Below are 19146 nucleotides of genomic sequence, written 5' to 3'. Positions count from 1 at the left end.
GGACCAGATCACGTCATTTACTGTAAATTTGGGCTGTAAAACAAAAAATGGTCGCAATATGACACAGTGAAGGTCACTGTAAACACATAAAACAAAAGCGAATCAAACATTGGATTTTTAAACCAAACTGGGTAACTGAACCATATAATTTTAAATGTCCACTCGCCCACATTGAGTATCTAAAACAACCACAAGGAAATGCCCTAAAGTCTGCTAGCCCAATGTTAACACATAATGGGAAGCATCATACTTTGTGGTGGTGTTATAAAGCTAAGTTTAACAAACACGCAATATACAATACACATTGGCATGTATTCTTTATCCTCTGCAAAGAATCCCAAATGTTACTGCAGCATATAAAGGAGTAAATCAGCAATTATTTTGGGTGAAAGAAACTCAAACGTAACACTTTTAAAACACTCACAATGCTTCTCATGAGTAATCTAAACTACACTTTGGGAGTAACCTTTGTAACTGTACCATTGTGTAACTTTTGCTAACATTCCACAGACGAATGTGGGTGAAACGTGGAGACGGCATGTACCTGTACACAACGAACGCGGACGTGCTGACGCAGATACTTGAGGTAAAGAAAAACAATTGAAGAAAAATAGGCTTTTAATTGAATGAGCTTGCCAGGGCCGCGGGACACACACACACACACACACGTGTGGTCGAACACTGTCAAGCAAGAATGTTTAGTGGTTACAATGCGTTCTTCTGGAATGAAATTATGCTCAAGCAGTGATTTCTAACCACTATGGCATTTTGCATTGTTTAACCATAAGGCTAAAGACCACCAAATAACTTTACACAGTTTTCCTTTTACTTTATTTGCAAAAATATACAAACTAAATTAATTTATTTCTGTACCACAATCACCAGACCTCACATCTTCAATAATAGCACATACTGTTGATTTTTACATTAAGAGAAATAAGCAATAACTAATGATAACTGTATGAAAGTATAAGGAATGTAGAAACTAAAAGACAATAATGAGGAAAAGTAAGTTTTACACCCCTCAGTGTGTGCCTTAGCTAAATGCTATCATGCAAGGGTTCCCCTTTGCAACCTCTTTTTGGTACATTCCATATTTGATTTGATTCAGGTGTGATGGACAAGGCATTCGAGGACTGGACTTGGACGCACCCACTACCATGTATGTAACTTTATTGTTAAAATAGAAATGTGTTGTAGATATTAGATATATTACAAATATAAATATCTGGTCATCACAAAATGTAGTGTACATTTATTTTTACATTTGTTGATAATTGGGCGGGCAGTCTCAAGATGTCCACCTTTTAGCCACATTGTTTTTTTTGTTGTTGTTGGCGAGATTCCCAATACAAATATCGTTGTCCATTAATTGTACATCTTCAAGCCTTTCTTCCGCAGGTCCTCCTTTGCCTCCTTGATTTGGGCCTGGAGCTCCTGGGCAGCCTCCTGGCAGTCGTTAAAGGTCGCCACCCGGTAGCCAACCGTGGCCAGAGAGTAGCAGCCGAACGAAACCAGCAGGTAAAGCGGCATCGGCCAGGCCATCTCCCGGTACGTGTGAGGGACGCTCAGGTTCAGCGGGTCGAACGTGACGAGCACCCAGGCAGACAGCACCACCGAGACTCCGAACAGCCACTCCATAAGTTTGGTCATGATGACACCTGAACACAGAAGCGACCTGAGAAAGAAAACTGCCGGTAAGAATCCGAATGTACGGTTAGCTTAGCTTTAGCATAGCGACGAAACTAGAGGTTTAAACTCCTAAACGGTGACTAACCCTAATTTCACCCAACGAGTTAGGACTGCATAAAACCGGAGCATAAGTTTTGTGTTTAAATTGTTCTTAATTATCTATGTTTTTATATTATAGCCATCATTTCGTACCTGCTGCTTTTGGCCAACTCCACTAAGCGCATGTAAATGACGTCGACGTGCCGCGGTGTGTTCTGGGTAATGTAGTTGAGCAGCCTCGCTTGCGAAACTAGCATCAGTAGCGATTTATTTGAAGCCATAACACAAATTGATTTATTATCTGTCCAATAAAATTATAAACAAGTCAACGTACCTGTAAGGAAATTATATTTGTATGATTAAAGTGGGTGGCTTCAACTTTTTATTTTTTTAAATTCCAGTACAGTACATTTATTTAGCGCACGCAGTTCAGTTTCATTTAACTTTCAAGCGTGTTTGCATTAAATAGTTTGGATGCAATTTTTATTCTACTTTTATGTGCAGTATATTTCATGTGAATTGTTATTTAAGTACACAGTTAAGAGGTACAGGAAGTCGGCTAGCCGCTTTCACCATTCCATATTTTTCCACATAAAATATTCCCATGTTTTCCCACCATCTGCTTAGCATTTTATCTATAGAACACTAAATAATTTCACTCCAGGTGTTCGAATCTTTCCTCACACTATCCCAGTCATGCATGCATGCATGCATCATATATGCTGCCTGTTCTGAGCAGCATTGTGAAGTGTGCGTGAGTGCATGTTCCACATTGGGCAGAATGGCTTCTCCTCCCTGCTCGCTGCCAGCTCGTTTTCCCGCTCCAGTGTTGCGGCTGAAAGCAAAAGACACGAGAGCTTTGGCTCGCGTAACGCAGCCTGCGGCCGTTACGGAGACGCTGCACGTAACGACATCGGGGGGGAAAATGGAGGAGCATGTGTGGGGAGGGAAGCTCCGAGGTGAGAAAGAGGAGAGGACTACAGAGAGAAGGGGTGAAATCGAGGGGCGATGGGGTGAACTCGAAGGGAGTTGCAGGTGCAGCTTGAACAAGCAGTGAACTTTTAATAGTGCATTAAATCCAGATGTTGCTCATGCAGACTTTATCTCAATCACCCGAGCGACACCTTCGACCCCACCCGAGGGGCCGGGACAGCGCGAAGAGACTTTTTTACGGTCGACGCGGGACAAAAATAGAGGATATGGGGAAAGAAAAATAGGCCTCCAAAGTTAAATGATATGTAGCGTTCATCCTTTATTTAGGAGCGTGACCCCTCCAAAAAAAACGAAGAAAAAAACATACTGCTTGGTAGCACCCCCCGTGAAATTTTTGGAATGTTCAGTGCCTGAAGAGTGTTTAACTTGGCAGAACGAAAATATGCTCTTCTTATTCGAGTTTCGGACTATGGAATGAATCACAATAGGACTTCGCGGCAGCTCTGCCTATAATCTCGATCGAAAAAAGACCGTTCAGAAGCAAATGAATCACTTTAATTAAAAAAAAGGGGGGGGAAATACTCTCTAAATAACAATCGTTAAAATTTCAGATAGAATCGAATTTGCAACATGAAATAGCGCATCGAAATAGTCTCGCAGCGATAAAAGTCCACTCAGCAAGCTCATGTGAGAAAACTTTCATGGAGTCTCCTGATGGGCGAGGGGAGGGTGCAAAGGTCAGCTTGAGGTCAAGTGTGAGCAGGACCGAGCACGTGTCCGTCTTTCAAGACTTACACACAAACACCTGTTTCAGCTTCGCCCCGTGTAGGAATGCGCCCCCCCCCATCCCGTCCTCTCTGCTGTCCTAATGAATCCCATCACACGGCCCGAGTTTATCCCTCCCCCCTCGCTTTGTTTGTTGACCTTTACGGGACGCCGTTCCGCATTATCTTCACGCCGCCCCTCACACGGCGGCGCCGACGACAATGCGATCCGACGCTTGTTGTCGGCGTAAAAAGCCGCCGACAAAAGATGAGCTTGACTTCGTCTCCCCGCTTTTGTCCTCCCACGTCCCTTCTTATCTGTCCTCGGTGCCCTTTTGCATTAGCATTATTGACGCTGGAACCGATTGGTTAAGAAAGTTCCCCTCGGGACGTGCGAGGTATTGACGATGCGGGTCAGAGCGGCAACGACTCGTCTAGACTGGATCGACGTGACCTCCATGTTGTTTCCGTTGCAAACGGGAACGCAAGAATGGACACATTGTGAGTTTTTAGGACAATAAAAGAGAATCCACTCCCGCATTGATTCTTGTGTTGACGCCGCAAACACGAGCGAGAGCGCAGCCAAGGGAAATTTAAAATTGATGATCTCTTCTTGAAGTCAATACTCAAGCGGCGGCATTTCACCGGTGGTTGACCCAGTTGATCACTCGGAGCGCTTGGCAGCAGTCGCCGTTTCACCCGCCTCGCACTTGATGCCCAAATTGCAAAAAGGTCAAGGATTGGAGGATTACGGCTTTGCGCCCGGCATTTGGTAAACCCCTCAAAAGCTGATTGGGACCTCCGCAAGCAGTCTGCCGTTGGCTGGTTCTGTCTGCTCTTCCTCTGGACACAGTGACCCCCCCCCTCCCACCACCACCTTCAAGTCTCTTAGCTCTACTTGACCCTAGCCGAAACGCGACCACCCTCAACTGCATCCAGGCACCTGCCGACCTTTGACCTTTTTGCGCGATCAGCATCTGGAATCCCGAATTCCCCATTGCTACGCAAACGGAGCGCTCACGGGGGCAGTGATGTATGCACAGCTGGCCCGGACAGAGCCGTCCAGGAAGCGCATGCTTTACGGATCCCCCGTTGACATTCCCATCCGACTTCCCCCCCCTTTCACTTTTCACGCACCTGGAATTTTCACTTAACCGGCCGACTCAGCGGGTTCCCTCCGCCGCATGGATGGAAAACGCACATACGTCGCCCCCTCGCCTGCTCACGTCGTCAGTCGCAGAGCATCATTAAGCTTCTCCGCTCTTATGGAAACAATAACACGCCAGATGTCACGTTATCCTAGCTTTAAAGTAACACCCGCGCTGCTAAAGCCTCAGAAAGACTTTCCAATGCCTTTTACCTGTAAGGAATTTGGCGGATAAGGCCAGCATGTCAACATTCCCGCGCGTTAAAACAATATTTTCACGTTCCGCTAACGTGCACCAGAAATGTAGCGATAAGAAACCCAATGGGCCGCTTTTCAGTTAACCTAGCTTAGCCTAGCGCTAAGAGAATGTCATTCACAAAAAGTAAATATTACAAAATGCCCATATCAAAAAAAATACAAAAAGCGCCAATTTGTTCAAACGCCGCTGTAGGCGATTACATCATTCCAATCTATTCATATATTCTCCCCCGATTGACGCTTTCCCGCCATACGTCGTTTCTCACCGGCAATTTGATCAAACCAGGAACTTGATGTTTTATTAATGCAATTCCTCTCTGGCGGCTGCCGCAAAGTGTTTCAGCGTCCGGAAGAATAATGTCACAAGGAGGCGTGATTGAATTTAATAGCGCGATCGGATCCCCTCGGCGAATGAGCTTAAATGCGAAGCTTTGACTATCACCTGTCCAATTTGATTTCAACGAGCGAGACGGTGAATAATTCATCGGCATCCTCCGCGAGAAAAGTTCACGCCAGACAAGTTGGAGGCAGACACAATTTGAGATGGGTGATTTGCATAAATTTTGGGGTCATGTTTTTTAAAACCGGCTCTGCTGTTTACATCGACGCAGAGACGCCGTCGGTATATACAACGAGAAGTTTGCCGAGTAAGTGCTGTACAAAAAATGTCTGTAAAAAAATTGTAAGGAATATTCCAAAAAATGTTATAAAACGGGGTTATACTGTGGGAAACTCCCACCGAGTAACAGGTTGCGCAAATAAATCAACACGTGCTTTGGCGCCACGTCGTTAGAGACGCTCAGGCTGGTGAATTCCGGGCGTATGTGTTCTCCAGATGGCAGACCTTCGCACGCCGTTGCTCACTGGACAGCTTTGAGCTAAGGCATGGTGACCCACGCCCTACTCGCCCCCCCCTTAGACCCACCCCTGCTGCCTCTGAAGTCCAACAAATGATAACGGAGATTACGTGTGCGTAATTCCGGCGAGGTTTTAGAGATGCTTAGGTGGAGGGGGGGGGGATTACTCGGACCCCCTCTTGCGCTGTTGTGGCTGCATACCTCCAGTCAGACCAAACGCAATCTGTTGCAGATTTGCCGGAAAGAAAGGAGGCTCGGTTCTGTTGCGTCGCTTCTCAACAGGACGCTTCTCGTGCGTCTCGGCTGTGATTTACGGAGATGAAAAGTTGAAGTCAGCCATTCGTCAGCCGGTCTTTGGACCACATCCCTTAATTCGCCTGTAAATCTTCATGGGTTTTTGTAGTTGAAGAGCTTTTTTGGACAGTTGTGCGCTTTCAACTTTGTGGGAGCGCTTGGGTTTGAGGCTGCTAAGGAAATTTGAGCCACTGAGAACTGGAGTGGGCTAACTCTATTTTTTGATATTTTGTTTGGTATGGAGTTGACGTTAATCTGTTTCCACTTACACACAGAAAAATGTTTTTTAAGAATGTGATAGCACTTAATGGAATTGTGCATTATAAAAATTTACCATAGTGCCATAAATAATACAGAAATCAATATTCAGTCATTTCAATATACATTGTGTAGCTTCTCATGACGTGCGTACAATGGCCACCTGAGGGCGCTAAAATACAGTTATTGGACTAATAGTGGGGAGGGGTAAATCAATTCTCCATTGAAATTAAATGGATTGTTTCTCATGGCCCTAAAATCACGCAAATTGTTTCATACTTTTTAAGCAATTGGATTTTTTATGTACTGAAAAACTTCAAACCTTATGTCAAAGCTTTTATCCCCAATCCACCCTTTTGAGTTTCCCCTAATTAAACACATATGTTTAAAAAAAAAAAGAAAAAATCTATATTGAAGCTCATATCCAGTAAACCCTCACCAGGGATTTACATTTACATAAGGAATGCTAAACACCTACACATGTAATACCTCCATCAAAAGCAGATGGTTCTCAGCCTGCGCGGCGCATGCTTGACTTGGCACGAACAAATGAGTGAGATTCCACAAGTGTTATTATTTTTATTATTTGGAACGTGGACAACGGTTTTGTAAAAAGATTGTTTTCAAAAATGGTATGCCAACAGATGGCGCCCAGCCCGCCCATAGTCCTACGTTTCAAACTTGTATTTTTTGTTAGGTTTTGTCCCTACTCTGCTTTTAGTAATTAGAATGCATTTATTTATAAAGCCCTTATCAAATATAATTATTAACCAAATTGTCTGCATAGATTCCGCTCACTATCTCAAAACAAGCAATTAGAAATATTCTGTATTAAATATGTATAGACGTGGGCGATCTGTCCAAGCATTCCAATTTCCCATTTTTTGTGCTGCACATTGCCAAATCTGTAACAATTTATTAAAGCGTTGTTTGCTCAACAAATTGGTTCCATCTGTTAGAATTTGAGATTAGCTGCAGTGAGGATGAAAACCGTGTTAAGAAACACGCTGTAGCTTTGCTGCCCTCTAGCGGCGCCCTCAAACATGATTTCATTATTTTAGGGAGGCTGAGTTGCTGTTATGTATCATTCAGTAAAAAATAATGACAAGACAATCTTTTTTTTTTATTCTGTGTTTACTTTGTGTTTAAAGGACGCTTGCTAGCATTACAATCAAGCGAGAATTTAAAAAAAAATCACTGATGGACATGTTTATCCGCCGCGCGCCATGTGCAAAGGGCTGTAAATACACACATGTGGCTTAACATGTTTTAAATGACAGAAAGTACAAACAAGCGTCGAAATTAGTGATTAGATGTGTGCCAGCGGTGCAATCACAGCTTCTAATTACAGTCTAGCATCTCGTTGTTCCTCCCTACCGCTAATTGACCACATTAAAACAGTAACTCGCCATCCGAGTGTTGTTAGAGACACCATAAATCTAAATTTACTTATGTAAAGCGCGCAAATTTGACACGGAAAAGCATGAAATGGTCAGTATGGCTCTGCAACATTAGCTTTATACTGTAAATTAATCAAATGTTCAGTGACTAATGCATCGATTCGACCCGTTTTTGAACTGCTCAAAATGAGCCTAAAATGGCCGTTTTCAACCAAAATGGCAGACTGGCTGTGTCATTTTAGGCATGGGCTCTTGATGATGAATCAATATATTTGTTAAGCTCTCTATATAAATACAACCGGCGTCAGGTATAGCAAAAAAAGACAAAAGCGATGATTCTTGCAAATAAAAACGTAAGAAACTTAATTACATTGCATATTTGTTGCCGTAGAAACGCTCTAAAGGCAAAAAAACTTGACATTCTAAATTGTACTCAGTGGTTATTTAAATTAGAGCCCGCTCGGGGTTGGATGGTCACCCTCCTCACGGGGGTCTGGTCGGCCCCCCGGTTGGCCACCAGCTCCTGGAGCTGCAGGGCCCCCCCTCCGATGAAGCAGAAAGCCGGGCACACCGGGCCCGAGCAGTCCACGTGACCCTCCCACAGGGGGCGCAGGGAGTGGGCATCGTAGAAGGCCACGCGGCCCTTCTCAAAGTCGAGGGACACGCCCAGCCGAGGGGGCAGCGGGTAGGTGAGGCCCGCCGGGGGGGACGGCCCGTTGCCGTTGGGGTCCGAGCGGTGAGCGTTGTGGTGGTAGCTGTGCTGGGGAAGGTAGAGCTTCCCCATGCCCATGGTGAGGAAGCAGAAGGGGGGGGCCGAGTCCATGCCGTCCTCCGCCCCACTGTCGTGACCGCTATCCGGGTCGTACCTGCGTCGGGAGTCGATCGCGCTTAGCCATGAATAAGATAAGCAAGTTATACCAATTAACTATTTTTAATTGTTCTTTACGCAACTCTAAAAATATCACTTTATCTATCGATTCCATTTTTGGTATTTGCCGGGCAGCTTACTCACCGAGGACTGGCCATGTCTTCTGGTAGATGAAACCACTCCTGCAATTTGGATTCCAGACCAACACCAACCTGACAAAGAAAAGGGGTCTCATTTGTTGACCAAAAAAATGCCGCTAATCCGCTAATGTTACCTTAACGAGATAAGAGCCGGGCTCCACCGAGCACGCCCAGTAGTGTCTCCCCTGCGTGATGGCCACGTCGCCCACCAAGAGGTCCGACGTCAGGTGACAGGAAGTGAGCGCGTGGTCGGCGGCCTGCAGCAGGGAGAGGCCGGGCACGCTGCGGGCCGCTCTTTGCTCCTTGCTGACCACCAGCCGGTCAGCGTGGAGACCCCAGCGAGAGTCCAGGTAGAAGTTTAGAACTGCAAGGGGGATGAGGACAGGAAGTCAGGACCTGGGGGTGCCCGGTGGGGGGTCCAGTTAAAGGGACAACAGGAAAAATTGGGAATGGTACTGAATTAGGCTTGAGGTTAGGGCTATTAGCTCAGTGGTACCTTGACTTTCAAGTTTATTTTGGTAGGTTTCTACTTCCTGTTTGATAGGTAAGAAAAAATCACACTCAACTCGCCAATTTTACTGATCTTCATAAAATTGGCACACCAAAAAGGACCCACGCCCAAAATACAACAGGAAGTCGACCATTTTGGGAAATGCCATAGCTTTGCCCAATCGCCCCAAGTATCCGAGACTCGAACTTCAAGGTACAACTTCAGATATGCTGGAAGGATGTCAATCTTTACATTGACCACTCGGGGGAGAAGAAGACTGATGGCATCACATGGCAGAAGTACAATATTTTGTTTTTTGTCAGGAGGAAGTCGAATTGACAGAGGGATCGTATGCAGTAGCAGGAAGGGGGGGAAAACAACAGCCTGCAGGGAGACACTCAAGCGGACCCCTGATTTGTAGAAAAGCCCCGGATCGCAATCCAATCTGATTGTTAAGCCCCGAGTCTTAACAATCTGCAAACCTCATCACCGTGGCGACGCTTCTCGTTAGGGTGCAAAAGTGGCGGATGCGTGGAATGACCACAAAGAGATAGCAAAGAGGGGATTGTGGTATGAAGCAGCAGGGTGGGGTGGGGGGTGGGGTCCCGAGGTATGAATTCTTACGTTCCGCAGGTGGCGTGTAGATGGATTGGCGGCATGAGGGGAGCGCTGAAGAGGATGACAAGCTGAGAAATGGAAATAACACGTGAAGGATGAGGAAGTACAGGATGGAGTGCACGGAGAAAGAAAATGGTCATAAGCAGAAAAGAGAGAGAGTATGAATTACAATTTAGTAAATTATGGCTTCGGACAAATGGGGCGCCCTCACCTGGCGCCGGAGGGGTGTGCAAGTACACCTCCTCGCTGTACTCGCCGTAGCCCGCCTTGTTGCAGCCCCTCACCCGAAGCACGTAAACGCTGTCCATCTCCAGCCTGTCGATGACAGCGCTCGTCGCGCTCACCTCGTCTAGTCGCTGCCACCCCCAGCGGGCGGCGGCCAACCCGCCCCGATTGCCGCCCCGGGACGCGCTACCCGGCACCACCCCCCGGCGCCGATACTCCACGGAGTAGTGCCAGGCGGGGGCTGAGTCCGGGGGCAGGCGCCAACTCAGGTAGAGTTGATCGTAGGCCAGGGAGTGCTGGGTGTCGAGGACTGGGGCCAAAGGAGCTACGGCGACCAAAAAGGTTAAAAAATCTAAGTTGCTAAAACCCAAATATTCATTTCAATTGTCTTCTTCCCACCTCGGATAAAATTCAGCTCCGTGAGCAGTTTGAGTTCTTTGGAGACATCTAGCTGGAAATGTCGAAAGGACGGATCAGCTGCCAGAGCAAAATGCTGAAGGTTCTCAATCGCCTTGCTGAACCTGGAAGCGAAAAACCCATCTGTGTCATAAACTACCTGCTTCCAATTTAGAAGCAATCAGACACAATCTTGTGGCCAAAATCTTTGAGTCCAAAACCCAAATCAAAACCAAAAGTAGGAACAGTACCCGGGAGAACAATGGGGGCTTTGTTTCCCTTCCAAGTCACTTGAATGGCGCACCTGTTATGCGTCTGGCGAGCGGCCTGCACAAAACAGGGCTGGTCTGTCTCCTTCAGCAACTCCTGGGTGAACGCCACCAGGCCGGCGTGCTCCATCAAGCTCCGCCGCTCCGACACTTGAGCAGCCAGCGCCTCGCCGCGCTTATGCCGGGCCGCCTCCAGCGCCTGGGTGAGCGAGGCGTGGCGCTCGGCCAGCGCCGCCGTCAGGTCCCTGATACTCTGCGCCAGCTGCTCGCGAGCCGACACGCTGTTCACCTGCGTGATTTATCAAATGTTGTAATGGCCAAAACAAAATGGCCGACTGGAGACTTTTTGTTGTGTCTACTCGCGATAGACATTGATATAAAATGATGTGCTTTGATAATCACCTCAGTCTGGGTGATGGCGCTCTCCAGCTGTGTAATCTGAGCCAGCACTGTGTCCTGGTTGGACAGAATGTAGTTCATCTCCTTTGTAATCTTCTCCTATTCTCCCCCGGGGGGAAAAAACAGTATAGAAATGAGACAATTGGGTCAAAATGTTTTGGCTGCATGTTTTTGATGGTGGCGATGGTTGCCGTATACCTTGAGGGCTTGGTAAGCTTGGGCCACAGGCAGGATCTTGTGTCCCGTGTGCAAGCGACGCAGTTTGCAGAGAGGACAAAGCAGCCGCTGACAGGACCTGCAGTAGAACTGCAGTTTCTCCTGGTCGTGCTCCGTGCAAGTCAGAACCTGCCAGAGGAGATGTGTTCAGTAAAGCGAGTATGAGACAAATGCGCGGGGTAGCTTGCCTTGGGTCGAAAGTTGAGCGTGGGCAGGATGTGCTCGTGCTGAGCCCGCGGCGTCCCCCACGGGTGGTAAAGTTTGAAGCACTCGTTGCAGAAGTTGGCCCTGCAGTCGCCGCAGCCCTTGGAGGCCTCCAGGGCCTGCGGAGGCTTGCAGAACTGGCACATGATGGCCACGCTGCCCAGGCTCACCGTGTGCCGGTACCTGCCGGCCAGGAGGGGGCGACAGAGATCGCTCGTTGAAATAATCTGCGACATGTAGAAAGTTTGTGGACCAACCTTTCCACGATGCGCTCCAAGGTGAGGTTCCGTAAGCAGTCGGTGAGACCTTTTTCGCCGAGCTCCACGTCGCGGCCGCAGGGCACGCAGGGGAACATCATGGACACGGGAGGGCCCTCCTTGCGCCGCCGTCCCGGGTACCCCGGCGAGCGGGGCATGGACGGCGACAGCGGGTGGGGACCTCAAAAAACACAGAAATGCAGTATTTTCCCCAAAATGTTTTTCAACTCAGGTTAGTTCTCCGTCCTCACCTGCCCGGAGCACCCGGTCGATGGGCCGCTGTTCGGCTTTGGGCGTGGGCCTGCGCAGCTGTCGCGGGGAGCGCATGTTGGGCGTGGAGGCTGGCGAGTTGGGTTCGGCGGGCAGGTCCGGAGGCGGGTACCCGCTGGCCACTAGGACCTCGCAGGCGCACATGAGGCACACGCTGTGGAGACAAGGCAGCACCACGGGCTGCTTGACGATCTCCTTGCACACGGGGCAGTGCAGCTCCTGTTCCAGGCTCTTCATGTTGGACTGGAGGAGACAAATGGATTGAAATTGTTGATTAGAGTGAGGGAGGGGTGTTTTTATTTGACTTTTTGTTGCGTGTAAAATATGGAAAGGTAAAAAGGGCCATAGCAATGTGGGGCATCTTCCGTATTAAAAATGCATAGAGGGCAGATATGAATTATTGATAATAAAGCCAAGCCTTCCATTTGGAGCATCAAGCTTAATGTACACTGTCATCTATATATAGATGCTTACTCGCCAATTTTGTTTCTATTTTAAGGTCGTCTAAGGGCATTTTTATTTCACTTGACTGGTCCTGGAATTATCATCTATAATTCAAATACCGTATATTTGTTCAACTGTCATCAATGTGTAGTGTCAGCCACAGCATTACCATGTACTGCCACTAGATGGCAGAAGGTAAAATTAGCATGAATTACTTTTTTTTTTAATCATCCTTGCTTGGTGATTTTTCTAATATATCTATAATTATAGAAAGTATGAGCCTTAGCCAAATATGGGTTTCTACTGTGTGCAATATGTTGAAGGACACGTAAAGGATGGAAAAGGGCAAACGGGACGGTCAGAGAAGGCCTCACCTCACACTAAACCTCACCATGAGGATGTCAGTGGGTGACATCATGAGTTTAAATCACGATCTGACATGCGGGACTGCACTCTGCACAGTCGGCACATTTCTACCGATAAAACTCTCGCATCTGGTTGTTTAATATATAGACACATATGAAGAACAAGCCACTACTAGTAAGCAAACCAACCGGCATCATCATAAGATATTTTCTCCATTTACTTCTGTCTTCAATGTCATCCCTCATATTTGCTCTCTTTTTTTTTTCTCCCTCTCCTTCTAGAATTCCATCAAAAATTCCATGTGTAGCGTCGTAACAATAAGCTGTTACTGCTACTGATGCTTTAGCGAGTCCTTACCTTCACCGGCAGGAACCTTGGCGCCATGACAGTTGACAGGCAAGTACGCACGTTCGGCGCATCGGCTTCACCGAGGGGAGGGGGGGAGAAGGGAGCTAGGAGGATTGAAAAGGGAGGGGGAGGGGCGAGCATATCCCTATTTTTATGGATATAATTATGAAAATAATTGCATAAAACACCTGGTGGCTGGTATGTGTAATGGATAATTGTTGTGGGATTGATTTAAAAGCGCCCTTTAACCATGCAGTTGACGCAGCATCCAGCTCTGCTGTCTCCATGGCAACGAGCATCCCTTGGAGACAGTACAGTCTCGATTTGCACTGGCTGCAGCCATTTTGCTTTTAAAATGTATTTATCTTACATCTGTGGGGGGGATGTTTGCAACATAGTCAGAGGGAAAATGAGTATTTTGATCAATGAGAAAAAAATCATAACTATAATCTTTCAGTAGATTTTGTGCGTACGTGTTGCAATCGACTGTTGCTTTTCTAATCCAATACCCTTTATTATAAATATGTATATATAATTTCGAAGCCAATTGAAATTGACAAAGCAGGCCTGTTGCTCAGCAAACAGACTTCAAAATGGCGTGCGTCAGCTAAAAATAGCATAAAAATACATTCATCATATGTTACATTTACTCACGCTGATGCGGACCAGTGCGTCCATGGTCGACGTGGCTGCTTTTAAATCCATCATGTCCATGTTTCAACGGCTTGTTGAGAGCATCTGCCCATAAAGCTGCCGGTCAGCTGCCATCGCGCGCAAAAAAAATGCGACTCTTTTGTCTTCCAGATGACGTTGCGGTCCAAAAAATATATTTTATTTTCCCAAATCTACTACATAGTTGCCCTTAAATATAATGCAGGGAATTCGGTCTGGACGTAAAGCACCTTCCACACTAAGCCACGCCCACTCAATGTAAGAGCCAATCGCTTTAGAGGTTGATACAGTTTAAATATTTCATTTTTTTAAAATTAATTTGTAATTTATTTTATTATTTATTATATAATTCATAATCTATTCATTTTTCTTGTTAATCGTTATTTGATGTGGACGTTCTTGGTTGATGGTATTCCGTTTATTGACCACAAGGTGACGCCAAACTCAATTTCCACCGCCGGTAGATTATTGTACATCCCAGGAAAAAAATGTTACGAGAGCAGTTTTGTTAAGATTTAGATTGAATTTACCAGTTTACACAAAATATATGTGTTGTCAACACATTTCAATAGATTTTTTTTTCAACGAATTTGCTGAGTCGGCGGATTGAGCCAATGCACAACGCTGAATCACTCTGGTTGCGCTATGATGAGTCCAATGCGAGTCAATATCCTACCACGCCCTCTGACCTGCAGCGTGAACTTTATTTACGCTCCATACGAACCGGCCACGGTTGATGTCTGCTCGCGGCCTCTCTCACTTTCAACGCACCCACCGCGCTGCAGGGCGGAGCCTGCGTATATAAGCAAAAGCTGCACTTTGTGCCAACTTCTGAGCACTACACACTCGCCCTGTGCTGACTCCCAAGCTCGGTAAGAATTTTCACACGTTGTTGTGCATGTTTATGTCTATATTTAGTTTATTTAATTGTATAGCATGCAGCTATAAATTGTTTTTGGGGTTAGTAGGGATGATATTATGAGTATGAATTTAGGTAAGGTTGATAGATCAGTTTCAGAATTCATCACCGGATTAAAAGTTCAAACAAATATGCTACGTCAGTTTCTATGTCATGTAGAGGGCATGCTACACAGTCTCGGAACTAGGTGTGGCCTAGCTAGGGAGATTATAGCACCAAAGTCAAATATTATTTAATCCCCTCGAACAATCGTGGTGAACTGTTTCAATGGAATGTGTGCAAAGAAGGGTAAACGTATTTTTTTCCTCTCAGCTACTGTGAGTTGCAGACAGTTTAGTCATTTGTGGGCAGGCCTTTTCTTGCTTAACCCTTCACTGGGACACTCCATAATTCTTCATTGCACGTGTCTTAACATCACAACATTTTCCATATTATTTTAATCCAAACGTGGCATTTTACTACAGTGGCGTTTTATTGATCTGATGAAACTTGAGCTAAATTCAAATATTGCACCGTCACTGACTGGGAATCAAAATGTGTCCCCTCAGTGAAAGTCCAACCCGAGCAAGCAAAAATGCCTTCAGAACTGGAGACAGCTATGGAGTCCCTCATTGTGGTGTTCCACCGCTACGCCTCGCGGGACGGCAGGAACGGCACCCTCAGCCGACAAGAGCTCCGTTTGCTGATGGAGAACGAGCTGTCCAACTTTTTAAGGGTACACCATCAATGCCTTGCTCATTTTGTACTACAGTGAATTAAAATTAAAGTCTGCTAGCTTAATGCTAATGGAAATTTGCATTTTCAGTCCCAGAGGGACCCGGCTGCCGTGGACAAGATCATGAAGGACCTGGACACCAACGGAGACGGCCAGGTGGACTTTGAAGAATTTGTCTCCCTGGTGGTGGGACTGTCCATTGCATGCGAGCGGTGCTATCAGTTGCGCATGAAGAATGAGACCAGGAAGTGAAGGAAGAGATGCTGTCCAAAAAAAAGAACACCTTTCCGGAACACATTTCATTGTTGTATGTCTCATGTCTAGTAAAATGTCTCAGATTTCAAACCCACCCCACACATTTGTGATGTTTTATCAAAAGTGATAAATCTGGTGCCACAGCAGTCAAAGTACACATGAGGAGTGGCTATGTTGACAGTTCATGATGATCAACATTCCACGGCGAGCACGCCCTACCAACTATCGGACACTTTAAGACTTCTAGAAGTTGTGAGGAAAGACTGCTCCTCCGTGTTTTTCCACTCCTCTTTTTGTGCCTCATGTCAGCTGAATGTTGCGTAACACCACCGGAAAGCACGAGCCAACTTGACCAGTCAAATGCAGGATTGTTTTTAAAAAATTCTGATTAGATTTTTAACTCAATGATTGGAACCGTATGCTGCAAGATTTTGCCACTTTAAGGGCCTGGAAGTCATAAATCGGGGCAAAGGGCGATGGTAGCCATCAAGTGCTGCACACGCCCTTTTTCCAGTTGTTATGGTTACAGTGCAAACACAAGCAGGTTGCTAGGTTACAATCCAGCGTGAGTGTGAACGGATCGCAACATTTTGGCCTCGAGTTGTAATGTTCCATTTCGAACACTAGATGACATTAAATATCACAACTGATGTGTAGTTTTCGATTAAACCACTAGATGGCATAAACGAAACACAACAATGCTAAATGTGTCTAACGGTGGACATTATTTGCGAGGGAGCATTTCACTAATGTGTGTGTGAGAGCATTCCAGTAACTGCGAGAGGATTTTCTTGTCTGGGCTTGAGCATTTCACTTGCAAGCGTGACGGCATTTCACTTGTGCTTGTGAGACACTCAAAGGCTAACCTTGTTAGCCAATGCTAATCTATGTTTTACGCTACATGCCGTAGCATGTTGCTAGTAGTGTATGCATGCTTGTTACATAAATCTTTCAGATTATTATTTATTATGCTCATATAAAACCACAAAGTGCATCCAACTAAAGTCAATGCAGCTCTGCTTACCTTGTGTAAAACATGCTGTTGTCTGGCCAGCACTTGAAAGTGACTCTAAATTTTAAGTCAGTTTCCAACTCTTTGGCTGTTTCAAGTGTGTTCCAGGCACTGTGAACTATTTGTAAACAAGTCATTAAAATTAATCATTTTAAATGATTTGTCCACTTTACAGTTGAAAAAAAGGCGAATGGGTGCTGTTTTGTAACACATGTTTCCACAGCATTGAGTTGCGTGCGGGCATGTGTGTGGAATGAACATTGGCGCGGTGGTGGTTGTGACTCACCCCGGCCGCAAAAAAATGCAACAATGAACCTAGTGACTCAAACTTGCCACTGAAAAAAAAAACTTTGCAGAATCAAAATGTGAATAAAGTTTCTTAGTGGCGTGCGCACAAGTGAAAAGTGATTGGGAAACAAATGCTGTTTTTGATTTTACACTTCTTCAAGTTATGCAACAAAATCTCGTTTTAAAGAGGAAGTAGAGTCAGAGTGAAAACGGATCCGAGGGAAGGAGGAGTGAGAGATAAAAGGGAACATTAAGAGGGAGGGATGATGGAGGGCGTGGTGGAGCTATAAAGGCGTCCCCGCATCGACTTCCTCATCACTTCATTTCTCCACTCACACTTCTCCACGTCAACTACAACAACTCAGGTGAGTGGAAAATCACAGAAAAGCATTTTATTATCTTTCTTAATGATTAAGTTAGGTGATCTTTGAGCTTAGTTTTGCAAATACTTTCCATGTATTCATATGTCAGACATCCGTTTGCGTGGACGACCACACCCACCGAAAGGGAGCCTGGGTGCATCACTCAACTTGACACTTTTTATTGTCTCTCTGCACAATTTAAACCCCCTCTTTGCTTCTTCATATTCCAGAAACTCTAGTCTGTGATTAAGCAACTATATCCGTCACGTTTTAATCGAGTTGGCACACCTGGAGACGCGACGCTGTCACCTTGGCAATGTTGACTCGAACTAAAGGGAGCGGCGTTTAAACCGTTCCTGACACAAAAAGATGAATTCATGTGGTTAAGTCTTGGACAAAAAGCTTATTTGTTAGTCTCCCCCTCTCTGCAAACCACTCCCTCAACTTGAGGGTATAATAAACAAGGCGCTCTGGTAGTGTGCCAGTGTTTCACCAGCACAAGGCCTTGTGTGGTCCCAGTGGGCAGTGTTCCAGTAAGCATGCACATGCGTCACTCAGCCTCCTAGAGGGCGCTAAAGCATTAAAAAAAAAAAGAGGCTATCAACTTTTAAATTGAGGATGTAGTGTGAGGTTGTATGCTTAATGACCGTATTGAGATGTGGAGTTATTTTTTTAAATATTTTTTTTCCTTCAAAAATTTTTCTGCAGTCATCATGGGTGAAGTTCAGACCGCCATCGTTTTACTCATCAACGCCTTCCAAAGGTATGCCGGCAAGGAGGGCGACGCGAACGCCATGAGTAAAGGAGAGGTGAAGGATATGCTCAAAAACGAATTCGGCTTGGAGTTGGGGGTAAGTGACTGCACAGCATACCAGCAAACGTGTGTGGAAAGTACGTGAAGTCATTCTAAATACGTGTGTTTGTGTTGAGTAGAAAGCCAAGGACCAGGCAGCCATCGACGGCCTCTTCAAGGATCTGGATGCCAACAGCGACAACAGCGTGGATTTCATGGAGTTTGTCAGCCTGGTGGCTTCCCTCGCTATGATAATGCAAGAGAGCTTGGTGAAAGGCAAAAAATAGAGCCAAACATTTTTCAACTACCTTCAAGTCATACATACTTCAGGTCAATAATAAACAACATGAAAAATACCCAACCGTTGCTGCTGTGTGTTTTGTAGGAATGCGATCGTAACATCATCGACTCATTTGAACAGTTTTGTGGTGTTGCTGGATTATTGCAACCAGCAGGGGGCACTGTTGATTCAATTACCGTACTGGCCCGAATATAAGACAACCCCGATTATAAGACAATCCCCTCTTTTTCAAGACTCAAATTTGAAAAAAGCCTTTGTCTAGACCCCGAATGTAAGACAACCCTCCTTTTTCAGTTTTATTTCAATGAAAAAACCTCGTCTTTTATTCGGGCCAATACGGTAGTTTGAGATTCAAAGAAAGGAGTTTAATGTTTGATAATAAATCATGCTCAAGCTTTTTGTCTTAATATACATTATTTAAAACAAATTGTGTTTTAAAAGAATTCGGTGATGTGGTTCAAATTATGACCACAACAGCATCCATGTTATGTACTCTTTCACACTTGCAGGACATGTATTACAAGTTTCACATGAATCTGGTAAAACTGGGTCTTTTTTCTGTGTGTATGTGCAGCTTTTTCTGCAACTGTCCCAATTCTATTGACAAGTGCATCGTAGATGAACTGGAAAGCATGAATGCCCTGAAGCAGCAACAATGAACGTAGAGTAATGTAGCA

The 19146-nt window shown here is 45.6% G+C and overlaps 4 protein-coding genes and 1 long non-coding RNA gene across 7 annotated transcripts; 3 read left to right on the top strand and 2 right to left on the bottom strand.

The window, feature by feature from the left end:
* The first annotated feature begins 530 nt into the window (after positions 1 to 530).
* On the top strand, positions 531 to 13249 carry LOC148380127 (uncharacterized). The gene is made up of 3 exons (XR_015855175.1): positions 531 to 586; positions 1402 to 1697; positions 13086 to 13249. It is a non-coding gene; the product is annotated as an uncharacterized LOC148380127 (long non-coding RNA).
* On the bottom strand, positions 809 to 1988 carry dpm3 (dolichyl-phosphate mannosyltransferase subunit 3, regulatory). Its single transcript, XM_088366003.1, has 2 exons — positions 1885 to 1988; positions 809 to 1678 (listed from the first exon to the last, which is right to left on the bottom strand). The coding sequence occupies exons 1-2, from the start codon at positions 1986 to 1988 to the stop codon at positions 1369 to 1371; spliced, it is 414 nt and encodes a 137-aa protein (XP_088222129.1). The 3' UTR covers positions 809 to 1368.
* trim46b (tripartite motif containing 46b) lies at positions 7351 to 14082 on the bottom strand. Of its 3 annotated transcripts, none has more exons than XM_088365992.1 (12): positions 13807 to 14082; positions 11976 to 12237; positions 11725 to 11905; positions 11452 to 11650; positions 11246 to 11392; positions 11051 to 11146; positions 10684 to 10937; positions 10383 to 10504; positions 9970 to 10308; positions 8785 to 9014; positions 8655 to 8722; positions 7351 to 8508 (listed from the first exon to the last, which is right to left on the bottom strand). In XM_088365992.1, exons 1-12 carry the CDS (start codon positions 13864 to 13866, stop codon positions 8076 to 8078), a joined length of 2391 nt encoding a protein of 796 aa, XP_088222118.1. In that variant the 5' UTR covers positions 13867 to 14082; the 3' UTR covers positions 7351 to 8075. The 3 variants fall into 3 exon arrangements, with proteins under 3 accessions (XP_088222118.1, XP_088222117.1, XP_088222119.1); XM_088365991.1 differs by lacking the exon at positions 13807 to 14082 and adding an exon at positions 13162 to 13243; XM_088365993.1 differs by lacking the exons at positions 7351 to 8508; positions 8655 to 8722; positions 13807 to 14082 and adding an exon at positions 13162 to 13781 and having other exon boundaries at positions 8832 to 9014; positions 9765 to 10308.
* Positions 14083 to 14516: 434 nt separating this feature from the next.
* Positions 14517 to 15807, top strand: s100a10a (S100 calcium binding protein A10a). The gene is made up of 3 exons (XM_088366004.1): positions 14517 to 14696; positions 15292 to 15458; positions 15549 to 15807. Exons 2-3 carry the CDS (start codon positions 15318 to 15320, stop codon positions 15708 to 15710), a joined length of 303 nt encoding a protein of 100 aa, XP_088222130.1. The 5' UTR covers positions 14517 to 14696; positions 15292 to 15317; the 3' UTR covers positions 15711 to 15807.
* Positions 15808 to 17214: 1407 nt separating this feature from the next.
* Positions 17215 to 18524, top strand: LOC148380124 (ictacalcin-like). Its single transcript, XM_088366006.1, has 3 exons — positions 17215 to 17378; positions 18084 to 18226; positions 18309 to 18524. Exons 2-3 carry the CDS (start codon positions 18089 to 18091, stop codon positions 18453 to 18455), a joined length of 285 nt encoding a protein of 94 aa, XP_088222132.1. The 5' UTR covers positions 17215 to 17378; positions 18084 to 18088; the 3' UTR covers positions 18456 to 18524.
* The last annotated feature ends 622 nt before the right edge of the window (positions 18525 to 19146 follow it).

The sequence above is a fragment of the Syngnathus floridae genome, chromosome 21 (assembly GCF_059516105.1).
Source record: "Syngnathus floridae isolate MCC-2025c chromosome 21, RoL_Sflo_1.0, whole genome shotgun sequence".
NCBI classification, from domain to species: Eukaryota; Metazoa; Chordata; class Actinopteri; order Syngnathiformes; family Syngnathidae; genus Syngnathus; species Syngnathus floridae.
This window is presented reverse-complemented; position numbering and strand designations above follow the sequence as displayed.

Coding starts and splice junctions, on each gene's coding strand:
- dpm3 (XM_088366003.1), bottom strand. CDS start 1,988: ATGCTAGTTTCGCAAGCGAGGCTGCTCAACTACATTACCCAGAACACA. Junction 1,679..1,884: donor GAGTTGGCCAAAAGCAGCAG/GTACGAAATGAT, acceptor TTTCTTTCTCAG/GTCGCTTCTGTGTTCAGGTG.
- trim46b (XM_088365992.1), bottom strand. CDS start 13,866: ATGGACATGATGGATTTAAAAGCAGCCACGTCGACCATGGACGCACTG. Junction 10,938..11,050: donor GCGCCATCACCCAGACTGAG/GTGATTATCAAA, acceptor TAAATCACGCAG/GTGAACAGCGTGTCGGCTCG. Junction 9,015..9,969: donor GCACACCCCTCCGGCGCCAG/GTGAGGGCGCCC, acceptor TCCCCCTTGCAG/TTCTAAACTTCTACCTGGAC.
- LOC148380124 (XM_088366006.1), top strand. CDS start 18,089: ATGGGTGAAGTTCAGACCGCCATCGTTTTACTCATCAACGCCTTCCAA. Junction 18,227..18,308: donor AATTCGGCTTGGAGTTGGGG/GTAAGTGACTGC, acceptor TGTGTTGAGTAG/AAAGCCAAGGACCAGGCAGC.
- s100a10a (XM_088366004.1), top strand. CDS start 15,318: ATGCCTTCAGAACTGGAGACAGCTATGGAGTCCCTCATTGTGGTGTTC. Junction 15,459..15,548: donor AGCTGTCCAACTTTTTAAGG/GTACACCATCAA, acceptor TTGCATTTTCAG/TCCCAGAGGGACCCGGCTGC.